The following is a 16,651-nucleotide window of genomic DNA, read 5'->3' as shown; positions in this document are numbered from 1 at the left end:
TACGTGTTTGGAAATCTGTAATGGGCAATTTCAACGTTTTATTGACCAGAGCCTGACGGCTTCCGATCGCTTGTTTTGGGCACCAACAGTCCAACATACAAGAGTATACCCAGAAAGGCAAATCAAAAGTTTTTGTTTATTTACTAATGACGCAAAGAATAATTCAGTACTTAAAAGACCTTTCCGATCATTAACAAATGTCAGAATTTAAATTAGCTGTGATAATAAATCAGGCCTTGAGTGTTGCTGAACTTACAGTATTATGTAATATCTGCACTTTACCCATCAAACCATGTGTTGACAAGTAGTGTTTACTACTCAGGACAATTTGAGGATTGCCTTAAGCAATATGTTATCCATGAATGTAATCATACCTACTATGAAAAGGAGGATTTATGGAAAAAGTAAAAAGTCCTTTCCACAATTTAAGGAAATAGGAAATGTGTATACGGTGTGTGTAAGTCTGTGTCTGATCTTGTATTGGGGCTCTTGTAAACAGCAGCAACACATTGATATTACTGGAGTGAGGACACTTTGTGATGTGAGTTTTTGGCTTTCAAGAATATAGTTTGCCTATTGGTTTACTGTGTGTTACTGTTGTTGCTGTGTGCATCTATGCGAGTGTGTTTTGGTGTAATATCTGTTTTTCTGTAATTGACCTATATTTTACACAGCATATGTGATGTAGATAGATACATAATCTCTTTCACTTCTAGCTCCCCAGAGACGTTCCTACATGACCATTTCCACCCTGTTATGCAAGTGTGTGTGAGTGTGTGTGTGTCTTTTGTCTCTTGGTTATGGAGTCATCACCGCATAAGAGCTGCTGTAGCCGGGGAAGCTATGAGTGGAGCCCCTTCAGACGGATGACTGACAAGTGTGGTGACCACTACTCCGAATGGATATTTGACTTCTGACTCCTGCTTTGTTGATCTTATGCTCTCTGACCTGACCTTTCCAGATGTATAGTATTCTGGAGGGCTATATTTGAAATGAGCACACACAGCGCATGAGAGGTGTGTGTGTCTCTTAGTGATAATGGACCATCTAGTTAATAATGCAGCAGAGGAATGGCACTGCACCACCTTTTCTCATGAAAACTCATTTTATTTTCATTGCTCTCTCTCCATTTCCTCTCCTCCCCACAGGCCATCTTTACAAAACTATTGCATCTGTTCCCGTCGGCCCAGTCTGTACGTATTAGCACAACCAATATAAAGAGGAGAGGAACCACTTGGAATATAAACGCACACACACTGAAAGTCCTGCACAGTACAGTGCAAATAACTTTTTACCATCCGTTTCTTTTGCCACGGGGCTAATGGAGTCCAGCAGCTTAGACATGGAAACAGATAAAGAAACACTTATTTCAGTCCTCATGCAACCACAGATGTTGACAATGTTTCCCAGGCCTTCGTATTTGGTATTAGACCCGTGTCTCCCTCTTTGTCGGGGAAGTTTGTCCGTGTTGGCAAAATAATATTGTTACATTCTATCATGTTGACATTTTAATGGCTGTTGCGCCTGCTACCTGTACTTTTAACCCTTCACTTGTGCTTCATGTCACTATTTCAGTCAGAATTGACTTAAAGCTGCCACATGCCGCTCATTTCACTACTTGAATATGCCTCATTTATCATTTTGATTTAGGACATTTCTAAAAACTTGGAACAAACGTCCACTTGGATGATCTGATTGGAATTGTGTGGTCAAAGGTCACCGTGACCTCACAAAACATGTTTTTGACCATAACCCAAGATTAGACTAAAATGTTGAAGTGATGACATTTTGGACAGACATAACACTGCTTCTTGACTGGTTGGTAGAGGCACAGCACAGTCATTCTAGTTGTGTACGCAATGTAATAAGATATTTCACAGTTAAGTGTTTTCTCTTGTAAATGCATTTCTAAATAAGTATAATGACATTGATCTAATGTGTTGAAATAGTTTAGTGATCTTTTTCATAATGGTGTTTTTGCCCAATATGAATTTATAGTATGGTTACTCCACTGTGACTAATAGGAACTGCACTTGCAAACAATCAACATGTGTTAATTGCTAAAATGAAAACAAACTAGACAAAAGTCAGCTAAAGATGACCTGAATGGAATGGCATGCATTTGGTGGGAAAAATAATGACTCTATTAATCTCCTTGGTTGTGTATGATAAAGTAGTGAAAAGAAGACGCTGATCTGGCTTCTTAAACCCTCACTTAACACACATCCAATATATTTGTCTAAATGATGAATAGCTATTTTGACACCTACATTTCTGCTGCTGTTTTTCTGTCTCCGCAGTGAAGTGAAGCATTTCGCCTCCTCAGCTGCAGTCTCCAGTCACTCACAATAATTATTAATTAACAATCGTACATTTTTCAATGATTGTCTCTAATGGTAGACGTCCACATAGGATGTACTCCTGTATCTTCACTTCCTCTCTCCTTGAGCAGCAAGATACGTGATTTACTTACTTCCCATCTTACTGATGGAACACCCAAATTCTCTTTCCGTCTTACGTCGGGACAAAAGAATAACAATATGAAATAAGAGAAATAAGATGGAGACGCGTGTTCTTCTTGACACATCGCCATTTTAATTTGTTATTAACGTCTGTGTGTAGATTGCCTACACCTAGCTTCCTCGTGATGGTGATCTATGGCTTTTTTTCCCCCCTCCTAAAAGATGAAATGTGTTGCTAAGGGCAGTGTGAAGTGATATCCTATCTCTGCTAAACCAGAAGACACCGTCTCTCTTTTCCCTCCCGACTCCCCCTCTCTGGGCGGCACATGTATGCAGCACGAGAGTCCGTGGAGTGATGATGTGAACTCTCTTCGTCCTCCTCTTCTTTTGCGTCTGTGGACAGCAGACTGATCTCTCCCCGTCTCTACTCCTCTGCCGTGCTTCTCTCCCTCCGATCCGTTGCCCCCTCCGGCTCCGAAATCCTCCCTCGGCCGGTTGCTAAGCAGCATGGGGGAGGAGGGGAGGGAGGGGCTTGACTGTGTTGACGTTGTGCGCTCGGTACCACTTCCTGTAAACAGCCGAGTGGGTGCTCTTCGCTCTCAGCTGCAGAGGGAAGGAGAGTGAGACGAGACGGCCTAAAATAACCCTCACCGACGATCACAAAAGAGACGCGATGACGCACAGTGAAGAAGAAGAAGAAGAAAAAAAGTGTTTTTTTTTCATCCAAGTTAAAATGTCACAAGGAGATAGCTGATAGCTACAGAACTTTGAGGCTCTTTTGAACTTTTTTTTGCGAGAGTGTGAGGCCTGGAATATAGAAACGGTTGAGAGCTTGTGTGTGTGTGTGTGTGTGTGTGTGTGTGCGCACCCACACAGGACACAACTCACAATGCATTATCAGTTTGTGCTCATACCGTCATGCAGATTGTGTCACAACGTTTATTATAGACACGAACAAAACTGAGCTACGTATATTCATCATCATCATCATCATCATCAGTTAATTTCCGGATGCTTTTGGCTGTATTAACCGTAGCTCTCTGTCCTCTCCGTTTCAGCTCTGTGGCGGTGAAGATGACCGCGGCACGGTACCGTCCCACCTGGGAGCTGGCCGTGGACCCCCTGGTCTCGTGTAAGCTGTGCCTTGGGGAATTCCCTCTGGAGCAGATGACCACCATCACACAGTGCCAATGTGTCTTCTGTACACTGGTGAGCGGTACACGCTACAGGAACACATGTTCAGCAGATTGCTGATGTATTTTCACAAAATTCAAGGTTAAGCAATGTCAGATTTTTTTGTTTCACTGAGCAATAGTCTCTGTGTGAAATTGGTTAGGGTTCATTAGATACACTTCAAAGAGCAGAAGTGGCAAAAATGTTAAATACAGTTAGAGAAACACCGGATTTTCGTTTTATTAAAACCAATAATGAACTCAGGATCTATAACAAAGCTCACATCCCCTCGTGTGTAACACTGATGCTGTGTGGAAAGGCCGGGGCAGAGCAATAGCAACACCCATTGGCTGTCAGATCTTAACCAATCTAATCCATATATGAGGAAACATTGTCCAAGTATGACCACTAAAAATAGAAGCCACTTCCTAGACGTCTGGACGGTGGCAGAGTTCAGTTAGTACAGTTTATTCCACCGAGGTCAAGAATAGAAACACAGACTGCCATGAGCTACTTTTTTTATCACCACATTTGATACCAACTTCTTTAAATAGATTAAGATAATAAAAACAAATTTCACAATGTAACAACATACATAAACATAGAATATAAGCTAATGGAATACTAGTGCAAGACTAGATTGTTCAGCTTTGTAAAGATTCAGTTGGAGCTAATAGTTATTTCCTTAAAATGCTCCCTGAGGGCAACCTGTCGCCTTATAAAGTTCAACATGTTTGCAAATAATTGAGTATTTACATTCCAGCAGACACACAGCAACATAAGTATTCATATGGAGTTGTTTGTTGACTGTGAATGCAATTTTCTAATATTCATTCTGGTGAAAGGTCTGTTTTGGTCTCTACCAACTCCTCAGGGAAATATCTTGCTCTTTAGCTCTTGACTGCATGTTTTTTTTTATTATTATTATTGTTTTGCTTTATTCAATTCTTATTTATTTGTCTTTCTGTCTGTTTTTCTTCAGTGCCTGAAGCAGTATGTGGAACTCCTGATTAAAGAAGGCCTTGAAACTGCAATTAGCTGTCCAGACTCTGCCTGTCCCAAAAGAGGACACTTGCAGGAAAATGAGGTATTGATTAAAAAGTCATATTTGTGCTTTGATTGTCATCAGTTTAACTTGCCCTTTAGGTGGTGACTGGTTGCCAATATCAAAACAATTCAAACGCAAGTGTCACTTTTCATTTTCACACAACAGTGTGCACAAGTGTGTGGTGGCTGGTGAAATTTTTTTATAAGGACATCTTAATACAATTCAGTATATCAAAATATATATATATATATATATATATATATATATATATATATATATATATATATATATATATATATATATATATATATATATATATATATATATATATATATATATATATATATCAATATATATCATGTTGCATACCCCTCCGAAAGATAGTCTTGCACTTGACTGATGATTTCAAATGTTTTGATAAATTCCCAAAACCAACGTAAGAGCTGTGTACAAAGGCACAAAAACGATAATTATGTTAGCTTACTCCTCGTTTGCATTAACACTCACGGCAATTTCCTTAAAACATACACAGTTATTACAACTTTAACTAGCCGTGTGCCTCTTCGGGGAAGTGCTAATACCGTTACTGTTTACTTTTTATACGTTTATCTATACATTTTTTGGTGGCTCAAGGTGGTTGAGCTCATGTCCCTCTATTGGGCGGCCGCTGCTGTGTATAACGTACAAGTTGATGCCATTAAGTTTAACATACACACCCCCACCCCCTCAAAGCCAGAGGCGGACCGTGGATTTTGTACCTACGCATGCTGTTTTAACAGCTGATCGCGGCATTCAGCTTGAGTCGAGGTAGATTCTCGCTTCTATCTCAAGATGACCATGGCGCTTCACCTGCCAGTGTCTTTATTTCATTATAATGAGCAGCTGAGGTCAATCTGAGGGTAAAGCGTCCGTCATCCTCAAGGCGGTTGATGGACTCACTGACTCTCTCACTTGGTCTCGGAGGCCCGCGGGCACAGCATGGTTCAGCTCACCACAGCCTTATGCTTCTAATCAATCAGTGTCACTGGCCCTTAATGGAACCCCAGCTACTCCTGCCACTCAGGCAAAGACAGCCATATCCCTGATCTATACTTGACTGCACTTTCACAAAGCCTGAATGATCATTTCATTGCCCAATAAATGTTTGCATTTAACCTTGAGTTTGCACCTCGGATGCAATCTGGCAACTGTGTTCTTTTTTTTATTATCTGAAAAATGTTATGTGTTGTTTTTTGGTAAGCAAGTGTTAAGTTCAGACATTGTAGCAATTTGAATTGACATTGTTCTGGAAATGATATTCACATGCTGAATGTATAATTGCTTCTGTCTATAAATACGCACAATGACCTGCTTATTTCCCTCCCACGTCTTGTCTCCTCGCTCCCCGTAGATTGAGTGCATGGTGGCCACAGAGGTGATGCAGAGATACAAGAAGCTTCAGTTTGAAAGAGGTGAGTCCATGAGAAAGCAGCTGCGGCGTGTTGGTGTTCTGCAAAAAGCTGAAAGAAAAGATCTTGCGATGCTTGTTTTCTCAGTAGACTTCAACCTTGCCGATTTTAGCAAACCGGTCCACTGCTTTAGAATTAAGTGTTTCAATTTTCAAAAATGATAGTCATACAGGCAAGGAGTATTGTTGCAATAGGTGAGGCCTAACATGTGTCTAATGTGTAGTATTCTGTCATCAAAGTGTCACACTTCCTCCCATCAAATGTACATGAAAGCCTCCCAGACTTTGTTTAAAGAAATTCTAATTGGATTGGTTCGGCTCTAGACTCGTAAACTGTCTGACTGACTCTGAGGCGCGCAGGTCTCTTCGCATAGCAAGATATTTTAGTTAAATCCTTTTATCTCTGCTTCAGTGTGCAGCTATGTAAGTAATGTCTGCACTTAACACTGTTTGTAGAATACATGTTAAAAAACGGGTAAAAAGGCTTGGATGTCATTGCTGGAAAGATAATGGGTGCGCATCTCTCCATGCTGTCAACGTAGACATGCTAATCTGTAATATTAGAGTGGAAGTGGAATCAGTGTAATGCCCACAAGGCTCAGAAGACATGTATCTGTCAAAACTTTATATAAAATTATGGTTTGTGACACAAATTGGTTTAACTAAAGAGTCAAGTAAATACTTTTTTCTGCATGTATTTCCTACAGCGTAACCACTGGAGATGATGCATGCACTATAATGACAAAATACCTACAAAAGGATTACAAAAGGCATTATATTAGTATTATTTATGAGGATAGATGTCAACTATCGAAACTAACTAAAACAGGGAGTTTTACTTTCAGTGGCTCATGGCACAAACAGAATATCAAATAAATGCATGAACACAAAGACAAACAAATGCATGGGAACAGAAACATTTAGATTAATTGTAAATGAATACAAATCCATAAAAAGCCTCAGAAATAGCTGTTGATGCTGCCTGCCTGGATAAGGTCAGTCAGCCGTCTCATCAATGTCCCGGTCCAGTCAGGCAGAACAGTTGCTGTAACCATTCCATATTTCTCAGGCCTGGCCAAGAGTGCATGTGGAATGTGTGCTCAGAGCTCTTGGCAGAGAGGTAAGGGGAAGGAAGTAGAGGATACAAGGGCAAGAGCATCACACTACGAACCTAAAACAGAACTGGAACAATACAAACACAGGTCTCCTTCACGTATTTTTAAAAGAGTTTGGAAAAGTCAATCATAAAAGCACCAAGCCAAAAATGTAAGATTGTATAAAAAGTATTTTCCGTGTGTACATATGCACATTGTTGTGGGTTGTATGTGCTGAGATTCGGAGATACCTCGGGAACATCAGCTCCCACCGCAACAACGGAGATGTGCTGCTGAAAACGCACAAATGAAATCATCTGAAACTACTTCTACTAAAAATAAAAAAGTGTCCCAATAAAAACAATTTCTTTGTGTTCAATTGTTTTGTTCCATCAGAGGTTCTGCTGGACCCATGCCGGACGTGGTGCCCTTCCTCGACCTGCCAGGCCGTGTGTCAGCTAAAGGAAGCGGATCCTCCTGCGCTGCCCCAGCTGGTCCAGTGCGCCGTTTGTGCCCTGGAGTTCTGCTCGGCCTGCAAGGCCAACTGGCACCCCGGACAGGCCTGCCAGGAGAACAACCTGCCCATTACCTCCTTCCTGCCAGGAGAAAACAGGTACTGCCTGTTACCAGTTTATGATCACAGCAATGTGCTGCCCAATATCTCTCTTATCTGTGTTATATATCGGATCAGATATTATAATGGATGTGTTTTACTGCTGTATTCTGACCTCTACAGTTAAGTATAAATTAATCTGCAACTATTTGGAAAATTGACTAATTGTTTAAGATTTTTTTTTAAATCTTAAATGCCACAAAATCGTTAATATTAGAAGCTTCTCAAATGTGAATGCTTGCAGGTTTTCTTTGTCTTTTATGATATTAAACTAAATATCTGTTGTTTTTTTTTTTTAAGATATGACAACTTGCTTTTGTTTCTGACATCTTTAGGACCATAATTGAGAACATAATTGACAGATTAACCACTAAAGAAAAACAAGTTAGTTGCAGCCTTAGTATTGGCTACTGAATCCAAAATATAATAAAGAATAACCCTTTATAAAATTGGTAAAGAATGCAATGTTGCTATGAATGTATTTGCATTGGTGATTATCTGCCAAGTCGGAACAAATGTATTTTTATCTTTCAACAAAAACAAGTCATCGAGTTTAAAAGTGTCATACATCAGCCATATCCATTCCAGTTACAATTTGTCTCAATGTTTTTATGGCCTCTTCTTCAACCTTTAAAAAAAGATAGTAATTTATCCCACTGTGGCATGTTGTGACAGTATGAATGGCTAGAACGTCTCTGCAGATGCAATCCCTCAACATTATGTTTCCTTGCAGCAATCCATATGTCATGTTCAGCTCACCTGGAGCGCTGAACCACTCGTCAATACACAGCAGGATTCACTCAGTTGTTCCTGAATGTAGACCGACAGCTTGCTTGGCTGGCTGTTTTGCGGCCACAGCTCAGCTGAGCATCTGCCAGGGCTCAAGCACAAATGAATAGGCAGATATAAAACAATAGGCTGAAACTAAACCGCAGTAAAGTAGTCTGGGGTGGGCTTATTACTTCTTCTTCTTTTTAAGGATACAGGTTCTGCCTGTAAGGTTAAAAGAGGGCTGCCTGGAGACATATGCCGCTAACCCATTTCTTTGTGATATCCTCTTACTCTAGAAATATTCTTAGCTCTGCAGAGCTTTCCTCTATCTGCACAGGTTCAGGGCCAAGCTCAAAGGCCAGTGGAGGGAGAGAGGATTAACAGGTCTACTCTTAGTTGTAAAGAGCCTCTTCGTTTGAACGACACCTGTTCACTGTAAGAATGTTTAACAATGATTGGTGGATTTTAGAAGAGTCGTACACCCCAAAACTAAAGCTACCCACGGGTTTTACACAATCCTGTTACACCAAAGATTGTAAATATTGATTGCTGCATTAAACCAATCCCATTTGCAGTGCTTCTTGTTAAGTGATTTGGGGATTTTTTTTTTTGTTTGGAATAAAGAAACTCACTTGTCTCATTTCTTCCCAGCTCTTTCTATAAGAATGAAGAGGATGACGCACCAATCAAGCGCTGTCCTAAATGTAAAGTTTACATTGAGAGGGACGAAGGCTGTGCACAGATGATGTGCAAGAACTGCAAACATGCCTTTTGCTGGTACTGTCTGGAGTCCCTGGATGTGAGTTGGTTCTTCATTATTTCTTTATGTTCATTGCAATAGAGAGAAATATGCTTTTTTTTTAACACTGAAAAGCTCAACGGTTGTATATTGCAATACTGTGTTTTAACAATGTGATAATCGTTGATGTCGACATCATTTGTCTCCCTGGGACAGCAATGGCTTTCATTATCAGGATATAGTAGCTTAACCTTGGTCTTGATAAGAAAGGAATGAGATGTTTTTTGGGATCAAGGTGACTTATGAGCCATGGTGCCTTTATGTAATCTAAATTGTGACAGCACAGACAACTGGTTAACGAACAGCTGCCTGTGTCTTTCAGTCATTGAATGGTCAATCTTTATCTGTGCATGTGTGTGTGTTTGTGTGACAGGACGACTTTCTCCTGATCCACTATGACAAAGGGCCCTGTCGGAACAAACTGGGCCACTCCAGGGCGTCTGTTATCTGGCACAGAACACAGGTGAAAACCCCATCTTCTTCTCCCCTCTTCCTCTCACTCACTCAGGGCTCCCTCCCTGAAACCACTCTGCAGCATGTGGCCGTGAACGTGCTCCCTGGTTCTGCCTCGTTCTGTCTTGCTGGCTCACACACTCGCATTCAGTGATGTGCTAGCATTATCTTGACAGCACAACAGGAAAGGGACAGCTTGATCCGCATGCAGTGACAAGTGCCTGGTGGTCAGTGTCCTGCTGTTTTCTACTAAGCCTATTATGTACACCTTTCACTTCAAAAAATAAAAAAAAGGCTTACATAATCAAGGATCTTGTTTACCAATAGGTTACCAAATGAAATGATGGATTACAGACAGAGGATTGGATACGACATGTGTTTTAAGTCTTTCTCAAAGGCCGACTCTGCTCAATTTCCACATTTCTCCTCGGTATCTCCCGAGCCAAATAATCTATTCATGGGGTGGTACGTCCCCTTGTCCAACATACTTGTTATTTTGTCAACATTAGCATACACGCTGGCATCTGTTGTCCAGTGGGGCAGACTGAGTCATACCATCACAGTTCAGCTGGTGGATGGCAGCTATAGCTCCTCTGCTCTGCGTCTTTGTCTCTCTTGTTGTTCCTTAACATCTAAAAAGCCTCCCTTTTTTATAAATACAAAATGTTCCAGGGCAGACCTATCTTGCAAAAATAAAAAAAACATCTTCTCTCCCCGTCTGTATCTGGTGACGTCACCCATCAGTTACAAGGATGGTCATGTCCTAAACATGTAAACATCATCAGAGCCCATTGTGCTCAAAGCCCTGTGCTTTCCTCTGCAGCACAACCTGTCTACTAACCGTCTGAAGGACCGTTATCAATGAGTTCTTAAACAACGGGCAGAAATCTGTTTGCAAACGATACCCGGAAAAGGCGTCTTTCTGCCCTGATAATGGGAGGAAAAACATTGCGCTATTATAAGTCACTGTGGCATGTGACTGCATGTTATGCATTTTATTTTGCGGCTCTGACCTTGATGGTGTCTGGCTCCCCCATGTGGTCAATTTACTAACTTACCATGATCATAACAGTAAAGAGTACCCTTCGATAATGCTGGCATTGCACAGAATGTTTTTTTAATACATGATTCGTTAGTATATTTGTTCAGAGCATTGTCATTTGTGTACCTAAATCATGCATACCCATCTATAGCATTCCTGGTGTTGATGCTGCGACAGAGAACCAGTAAAGAATAACAAGTGTGTCACAATATGCAGGTGAACCCGAGCAACACTCGCTTCATAACAGAACCCATCCTAAATTTCAATATCTAACAGGAAGTAAACTAACAATACAAGGGTAATGAAAACTTGCTAGCATCTTGTACATCCTCTGAAAAGTTGGCTGTAACAAAGTTTAATTTAATTTCACATTCATGTAAACTGTCTTCGTCCTGATTCCGAATCTAGGAAATTAAAATGTCTTCCTCCCTTTTTGTATTGCACAGTGCAGTGTTATTTTTTTTTTTCAGTTCCTGGAGGCTTTTCAAAATGCTACTCCATCACTTTCCATATTATTTTTATACTCCAGTGTTTTATCTCACAATGACGAAGAGGTACCTGACTATGAAGACACAACCTAATTGATATACTGTTGATTTGAGTTAATGGGTAAACAAAGACTTCTGTGCTGAGAAAGTTGTTGTTTTGAGGCATTGAACGCCATCTGCAGGCCAACTTTTAGTATTGCATTTCATTGGAAGAATTCAAGACAATTACCTCTTGAAAAGATTTATACCAAAAAAAATCCCCATTATCATCTTTTGATATTTTGCATTAGAAGTATTAATAAAAACATACCTACTCTTCCCTTCTATGTGTGTGATTTACCAGAATTTTTTGTCACGTTTAAATAAGGCACTGACATTCTGATCCAATACTTGTGTTCTATGAGGCTAGTCAACTCATCACTGCATCAAAATCCAACTTGAACACGCTACTGTATGCATAACAGTTTTGTATTTACATTAATGTATTTATTTTTCCTTATGTTTCTCTGCAGGTTGTGGGGATCTTCGCTGGCTTTGGCCTGCTCCTGCTGGTTGCCTCCCCTTTCCTCCTTCTGGCCACTCCCATTGTCCTCTGCTGCAAGTGCAAGTGCAGCAAAGGTGACGACGACCCATTGCCAACCTAAACACACCATCAAAGCTGGAGCGGAGAGCCGCTTCATGGATGGGCCATGTTTTTCTTTCCTTTTCACCCCTTTTACGTTCTTCTCCTCCCACCAGCTTTGAGTGCTTAATTATTTGGGGGGGGGGCTGAGCCTGCAAAAGGCCCCGGCCGCTTCGGGATCCATCGCTCTGCATGAGAGAGGCATGGTAGGAATGCGACCCTACACCTTGGCCTGAAGAGAGGTGCTGGGTCAGAGGAGGTCAGAGGAGGTCAGACTCGTCCAAGGACCACCGTGTCCACGAGTTAGACGTGGAGGAAGTCGGGGTCACTTCAAGTGGGCCTTAGTTGCGGGCTACCGTAGTGTGGCGTTTTTTGGCAGGTCACTACAAACAAAGGAAGAAGTCAAGTTAAGCATTGCTTTTCTCTTGTATGGACAACATAATGCAGGAGCCACTTTTGAAAGGACTTTTACTTTATCGCTCTGTTTTGTCGGTTTGTCGTAGGCCACAAAAGCTTTTTCCCCACCGCCACCACCACCACACCCGATGTAGCTCTACAGATTCAGTCAGTAGCATTAGAGTTACGCCACGCATGTTTGGTGTTCACTCGATCTGCACACGGAACATGATTTTCAGGGCTGAGGTGGAGATGAGAGGCTGTTGTCACTCTCAGCTCAATGTATAGCACGTCCTCTTGATGATGTCAATGTTTTATAACCTGTTGCTTTTAATAGAACCGTGCTCAGAGTAGTGTCTATGTGTTGTATTTTGAAGTGTTTTTCCAAACAGTAAGGTACACTTATTAAAGGGGATTGCCACTCAAATTTACAAACACACTAGTTAACTTTGGTGAAGTGACAGTGAAGACTAGTTCTGTTCAACTTTCAGCTCATGTTTTTCATTGTTAACATCTCTCCCAATTCACTTTCTCTGACACACCTTTGACATCTTCAAGAGGCAGAAACATTGTTTGCGAAAGATGTCACGCAGATTTCCCAAATTGAGTGGTACTCCCCTTTTAAGGTCAACATTCATTTATAGTCTATTAGAGGACTTTGTATCCACATGTTGTGGACACATTTTAATACTACACTAAAAGAGATGTCACTTGTGTAATTCTCAGTCCCAAGGTGGTGGTTTAACCAAATAGATGTGACTAGCCTTACATTGAGAATAGCCAAAATCAGGCATTTCCCCCTGTGCATTAAGGAGAGCTAAAGTCAAAAAGATCCCAGGGAAAGCATGTTGTCAATGAAGCCCTTTATATTCAGATGATTCTATGATGTCATCCATATGCCACGCTGTTAATAACCATTCTGTAAAAAACAAAAAGGAAGAAAAAAACAAACAACTGCCCTCAACTGATGTTTTATGTGACCTAGGTCCTGTATTTCTGCAACCTTTTTGAGCAGGAGAGCTGCATCATCACAAACAATCTGAAGCTCAGCTCAAACCAGATCTCCCGCTCTTTAAGGCTTAAGAAATACCTGCCCAAATTGCAAACTTGCATATGTTAGTGGTCAGAGTGTCGATGTTTTGTTTTGTTGGTATTTAGACCTCCGGTAACAAGCAGCTATTGCCTGTAACGGGCATAACACAAGTCTATAGAGTAAATATAAAAGAATGTTCCGTTTTTTTGGGCACATACATATGAAGCTGCTCTATACTATATCACTTTATCTATGCAAGTTTGTGCATTTCCATTCTTCAAAGGCTATTGATTGGTCATAGTCAACTGTATGCCAAGAGAAGGTTTATCTAGTGAAAGCTGCAGAATGTCACCATATACATATTTGCATATCATAGCTTTTATTTAATCAGGGAGTTATTCAGAAACTATCCATTTGATCTTCTATGTTGATCTTAGCTATCTGTCTTTTAGCTAAATCTAAAGTTTGTGTGCTTTAAAACCAGCACAGAGTTCGGCCACTTTTTCTTTGTTAATGTCCTCATTTCTGTGAGGTGAATCTCTGCTTCACAAAAACAGTTAACCTAGGAACAAAGGTAAAACCATTTAATTATTATCTCATAATTTTTTTGTTACCATGCATAACCATTTGAATGTTTAGAATACGTCATTCACAACTACTTACTTTCGCCTTTTCTTCTGGTGATTTACAAGTGTTTATGTAGCATTCCCTAAAAAGTGTGGCTGCCAAAAAAGTTTAATAATATTTCACAACAGTAGCTAATCTAAACTGATCCTAGCCAATCTGCAACTCATAAATATAGCTCTGACTTTCAGTATGATAATCCTAATTATTAGAAGCCTTACATTTTGACTACCTTACCTATAGACCCTGTTACTTTCATATGAGCATGATCATTTGATATCAAAGACAGTCCAATTTTCTACTTTTGAAATTTGGTGCTGTCCTCCAAAAAATAGGTAAATTCTTCAAGTTTTTCTTGTTTTTTATGACAATCGTGCCAAGCAGATTTCCTGGAAGGGATAAGGAAACAGCTGTCTACTGTATGTGCATTTTGACCATGCATTTGTAAAGTAATAACAGTTTTTACAGGGTGAACAAAAAAAAAAGTAATGCTTCTTTATGTAAACGCTGCACTGTATATGGGTTTCATTGTTTTGCTTCTTGATATGATCTGTGATGTGTGTGGTATGGTGCCTGCTTTGTTTAACTGAGGAGTTTAGCAGCGGAAATCAATGTCTACTCAATAGAAAAGTCAATATACATATGGGAGATTGCAACTGTACTTTTTAAGGAGTTTCATTATTTAATGTTACCAGGGCTCTGATATCACCAGGATAAAGATTCATTTCAAAATAGTGCAGAAATATTCATTTGAACACAAAACTATCAGCATCATCAAAGATTAGAAGGCACAAACTAACTGAAGTCGAAACAAAATCATTGCCACTTCTATTTTTTAAGACACCATCCCTCTTTACCTATGTTTGCTGGCAACACTGAACAGGTGGATACTGTATTATGCAACAGACATATAAGAGCCAACAGCAAACATTAGAATCACTGCAGTGTATAAAGACCTATATAACCACTTAAGCAGATGAAACATCAGCCATGGTGTTTGAATACGACACTCGGACCGAGTTAAGGGCTTGCTTCTAAGATTTGGCGCTTGAAGAAGAAGAAGCAAATTCAAGTTTACGTATAAACTCGAGATCTACTTTGCAACTAACCTAAGATCAAGTTTAATTACACGCAGCAATTTATATTTTATAACTGGTTGTGTCGAGATGAAGCTGCATGATTTTTCTCTGACTTCTACATGTTAACTATTACAATATTGTAGCCTCAAGATCTTTGGAATGGTATCAGTCAGCTGCCTGGTTTTTATTTTAGTTTGGGAAAACATGTTTTGATCTTCAGCCATATGATATACAACGTTGACCGACATGCATATTAAGCCAACCTGCTGAAAAGAGGAAGGTCGGTTACTTTTTTGTTGATTTTTTTTTTTTTTTTTCTTTATTTTATACGCCTGTTTTACATCATAGTTTGTGGTATTTGAATTATCGTTTGTTTTTTAAGAGCGGAATCCTTCAGGCCTGATTGCTCAATTAAATTTAAATCAGTCACCTCGGTAAGTGGATTATTGTCAAAGGACATGTCTGTACACCAGATTTGTGTATTTAGAGAGAAAACCAATGTCTCTAGTTTAGGTAGTAATTGAACGTTAATTGACCTGGGTGATACAAAGATTTCAACATTGTAAAATGTCAAATTTGGAACAGTTCTGTACAACTACGACAGACATCTTATATATATCTACAGTTCCACTAACACTGTGACACCAGGTATTAAAGGTTGTAGTTTTTTTTGTGATTCTGCTCTCTTTATTCATTCACACGAATGTGTTGAAATATTACAGTTTTGCATGTCAACAATACCATGAAGTCTTAAGGGTCGACGTGTTGTGAAATGACTACCTCTGGTGTTGAAAGTGTATATGGTTCTCTTCTACGTGAACAGGGAGATCTAAAGCAGGGTAAAGGCAGGTATCATGGAGGTAGGTGTCATACACTTTTTTTTTTTTTTTTTTTTACCATTTTCATGACCAGACCTCATCGCCACTTTCAGTTGAGGTGAGCCCTCAATCATGTGACGCTTCCCTAAATAGGCACTCAGTCATTTACACAGGGTTTAGATACACCTGTGATTAGACACAGGAGGATTCAATCAGCAATCAGGGGCGGGGCAGACAATCACACAGGCGGGAAAACACACAAAGGCAGGAAGTGACGGGAACATAGGACACAAGAGGAAGGGAAATTCAAAATAAAACAGGAAACCAACTAAATAAAACCCAAGACCGTGACAGTAAGAGTCCTGAATCAACGGCAGGCTGACACTAATCATTTCCCCTACAGTCCTGACTGTCCGTTGAATTCTCTTTCTGTTTAGTGGCTGATCCAAACCCGGCAGTGATGGATGTCCAGAGAACAATCTGGGTGATTGCAGTGTAGCATTGTATTGCGTTAAGCTCCAGGCTGTTATGACTACACCAGAGGGCCAGCTGAGAAATATGTTTGCAGACTTACTGTGACCGTTGTGTCGTCTGCAAAGGTGCAGTTTGGAGCAGAGGATATATATATAAATGATGTCAAAGAAGAAGTAATAAAGTATGCCATAAGAATGTCATTAAAAAGTCTTATG

The 16,651-nt window shown here is 40.1% G+C and overlaps 1 protein-coding gene across 1 annotated transcript; it reads left to right on the top strand.

Annotated features, from left to right (window-relative positions):
- The first annotated feature begins 3,430 nt into the window (after positions 1-3,430).
- rnf144aa (ring finger protein 144aa) lies at positions 3,431-15,820 on the top strand. The gene is made up of 7 exons (XM_079224361.1): positions 3,431-3,671; positions 4,618-4,722; positions 6,074-6,134; positions 7,621-7,837; positions 9,260-9,407; positions 9,781-9,870; positions 11,903-15,820. Exons 1-7 carry the CDS (start codon positions 3,474-3,476, stop codon positions 12,032-12,034), a joined length of 951 nt encoding a protein of 316 aa, XP_079080487.1. The 5' UTR covers positions 3,431-3,473; the 3' UTR covers positions 12,035-15,820.
- Positions 15,821-16,651: the final 831 nt, after the last annotated feature.

This window comes from Taurulus bubalis (assembly GCF_910589615.1).
Source record: "Taurulus bubalis genome assembly, chromosome: 1".
In the NCBI taxonomy this organism is placed as follows: Eukaryota; Metazoa; Chordata; class Actinopteri; order Perciformes; family Cottidae; genus Taurulus; species Taurulus bubalis.
The sequence above is the reverse complement of the archived record's forward strand: the minus strand, read 5'-3'. Positions and strand labels throughout refer to the sequence as shown.

Bases quoted from the DNA above. Each gene is read 5' to 3' on its own strand.
- rnf144aa (XM_079224361.1), top strand. From the start codon at position 3,474: ATGCTTTTGGCTGTATTAACCGTAGCTCTCTGTCCTCTCCGTTTCAGC. The intron at 7,838-9,259 runs GTACTGCCTGTT...ATTTCTTCCCAG, and splicing joins TTCCTGCCAGGAGAAAACAG to CTCTTTCTATAAGAATGAAG. The intron at 9,408-9,780 runs GTGAGTTGGTTC...TTTGTGTGACAG, and splicing joins ACTGTCTGGAGTCCCTGGAT to GACGACTTTCTCCTGATCCA.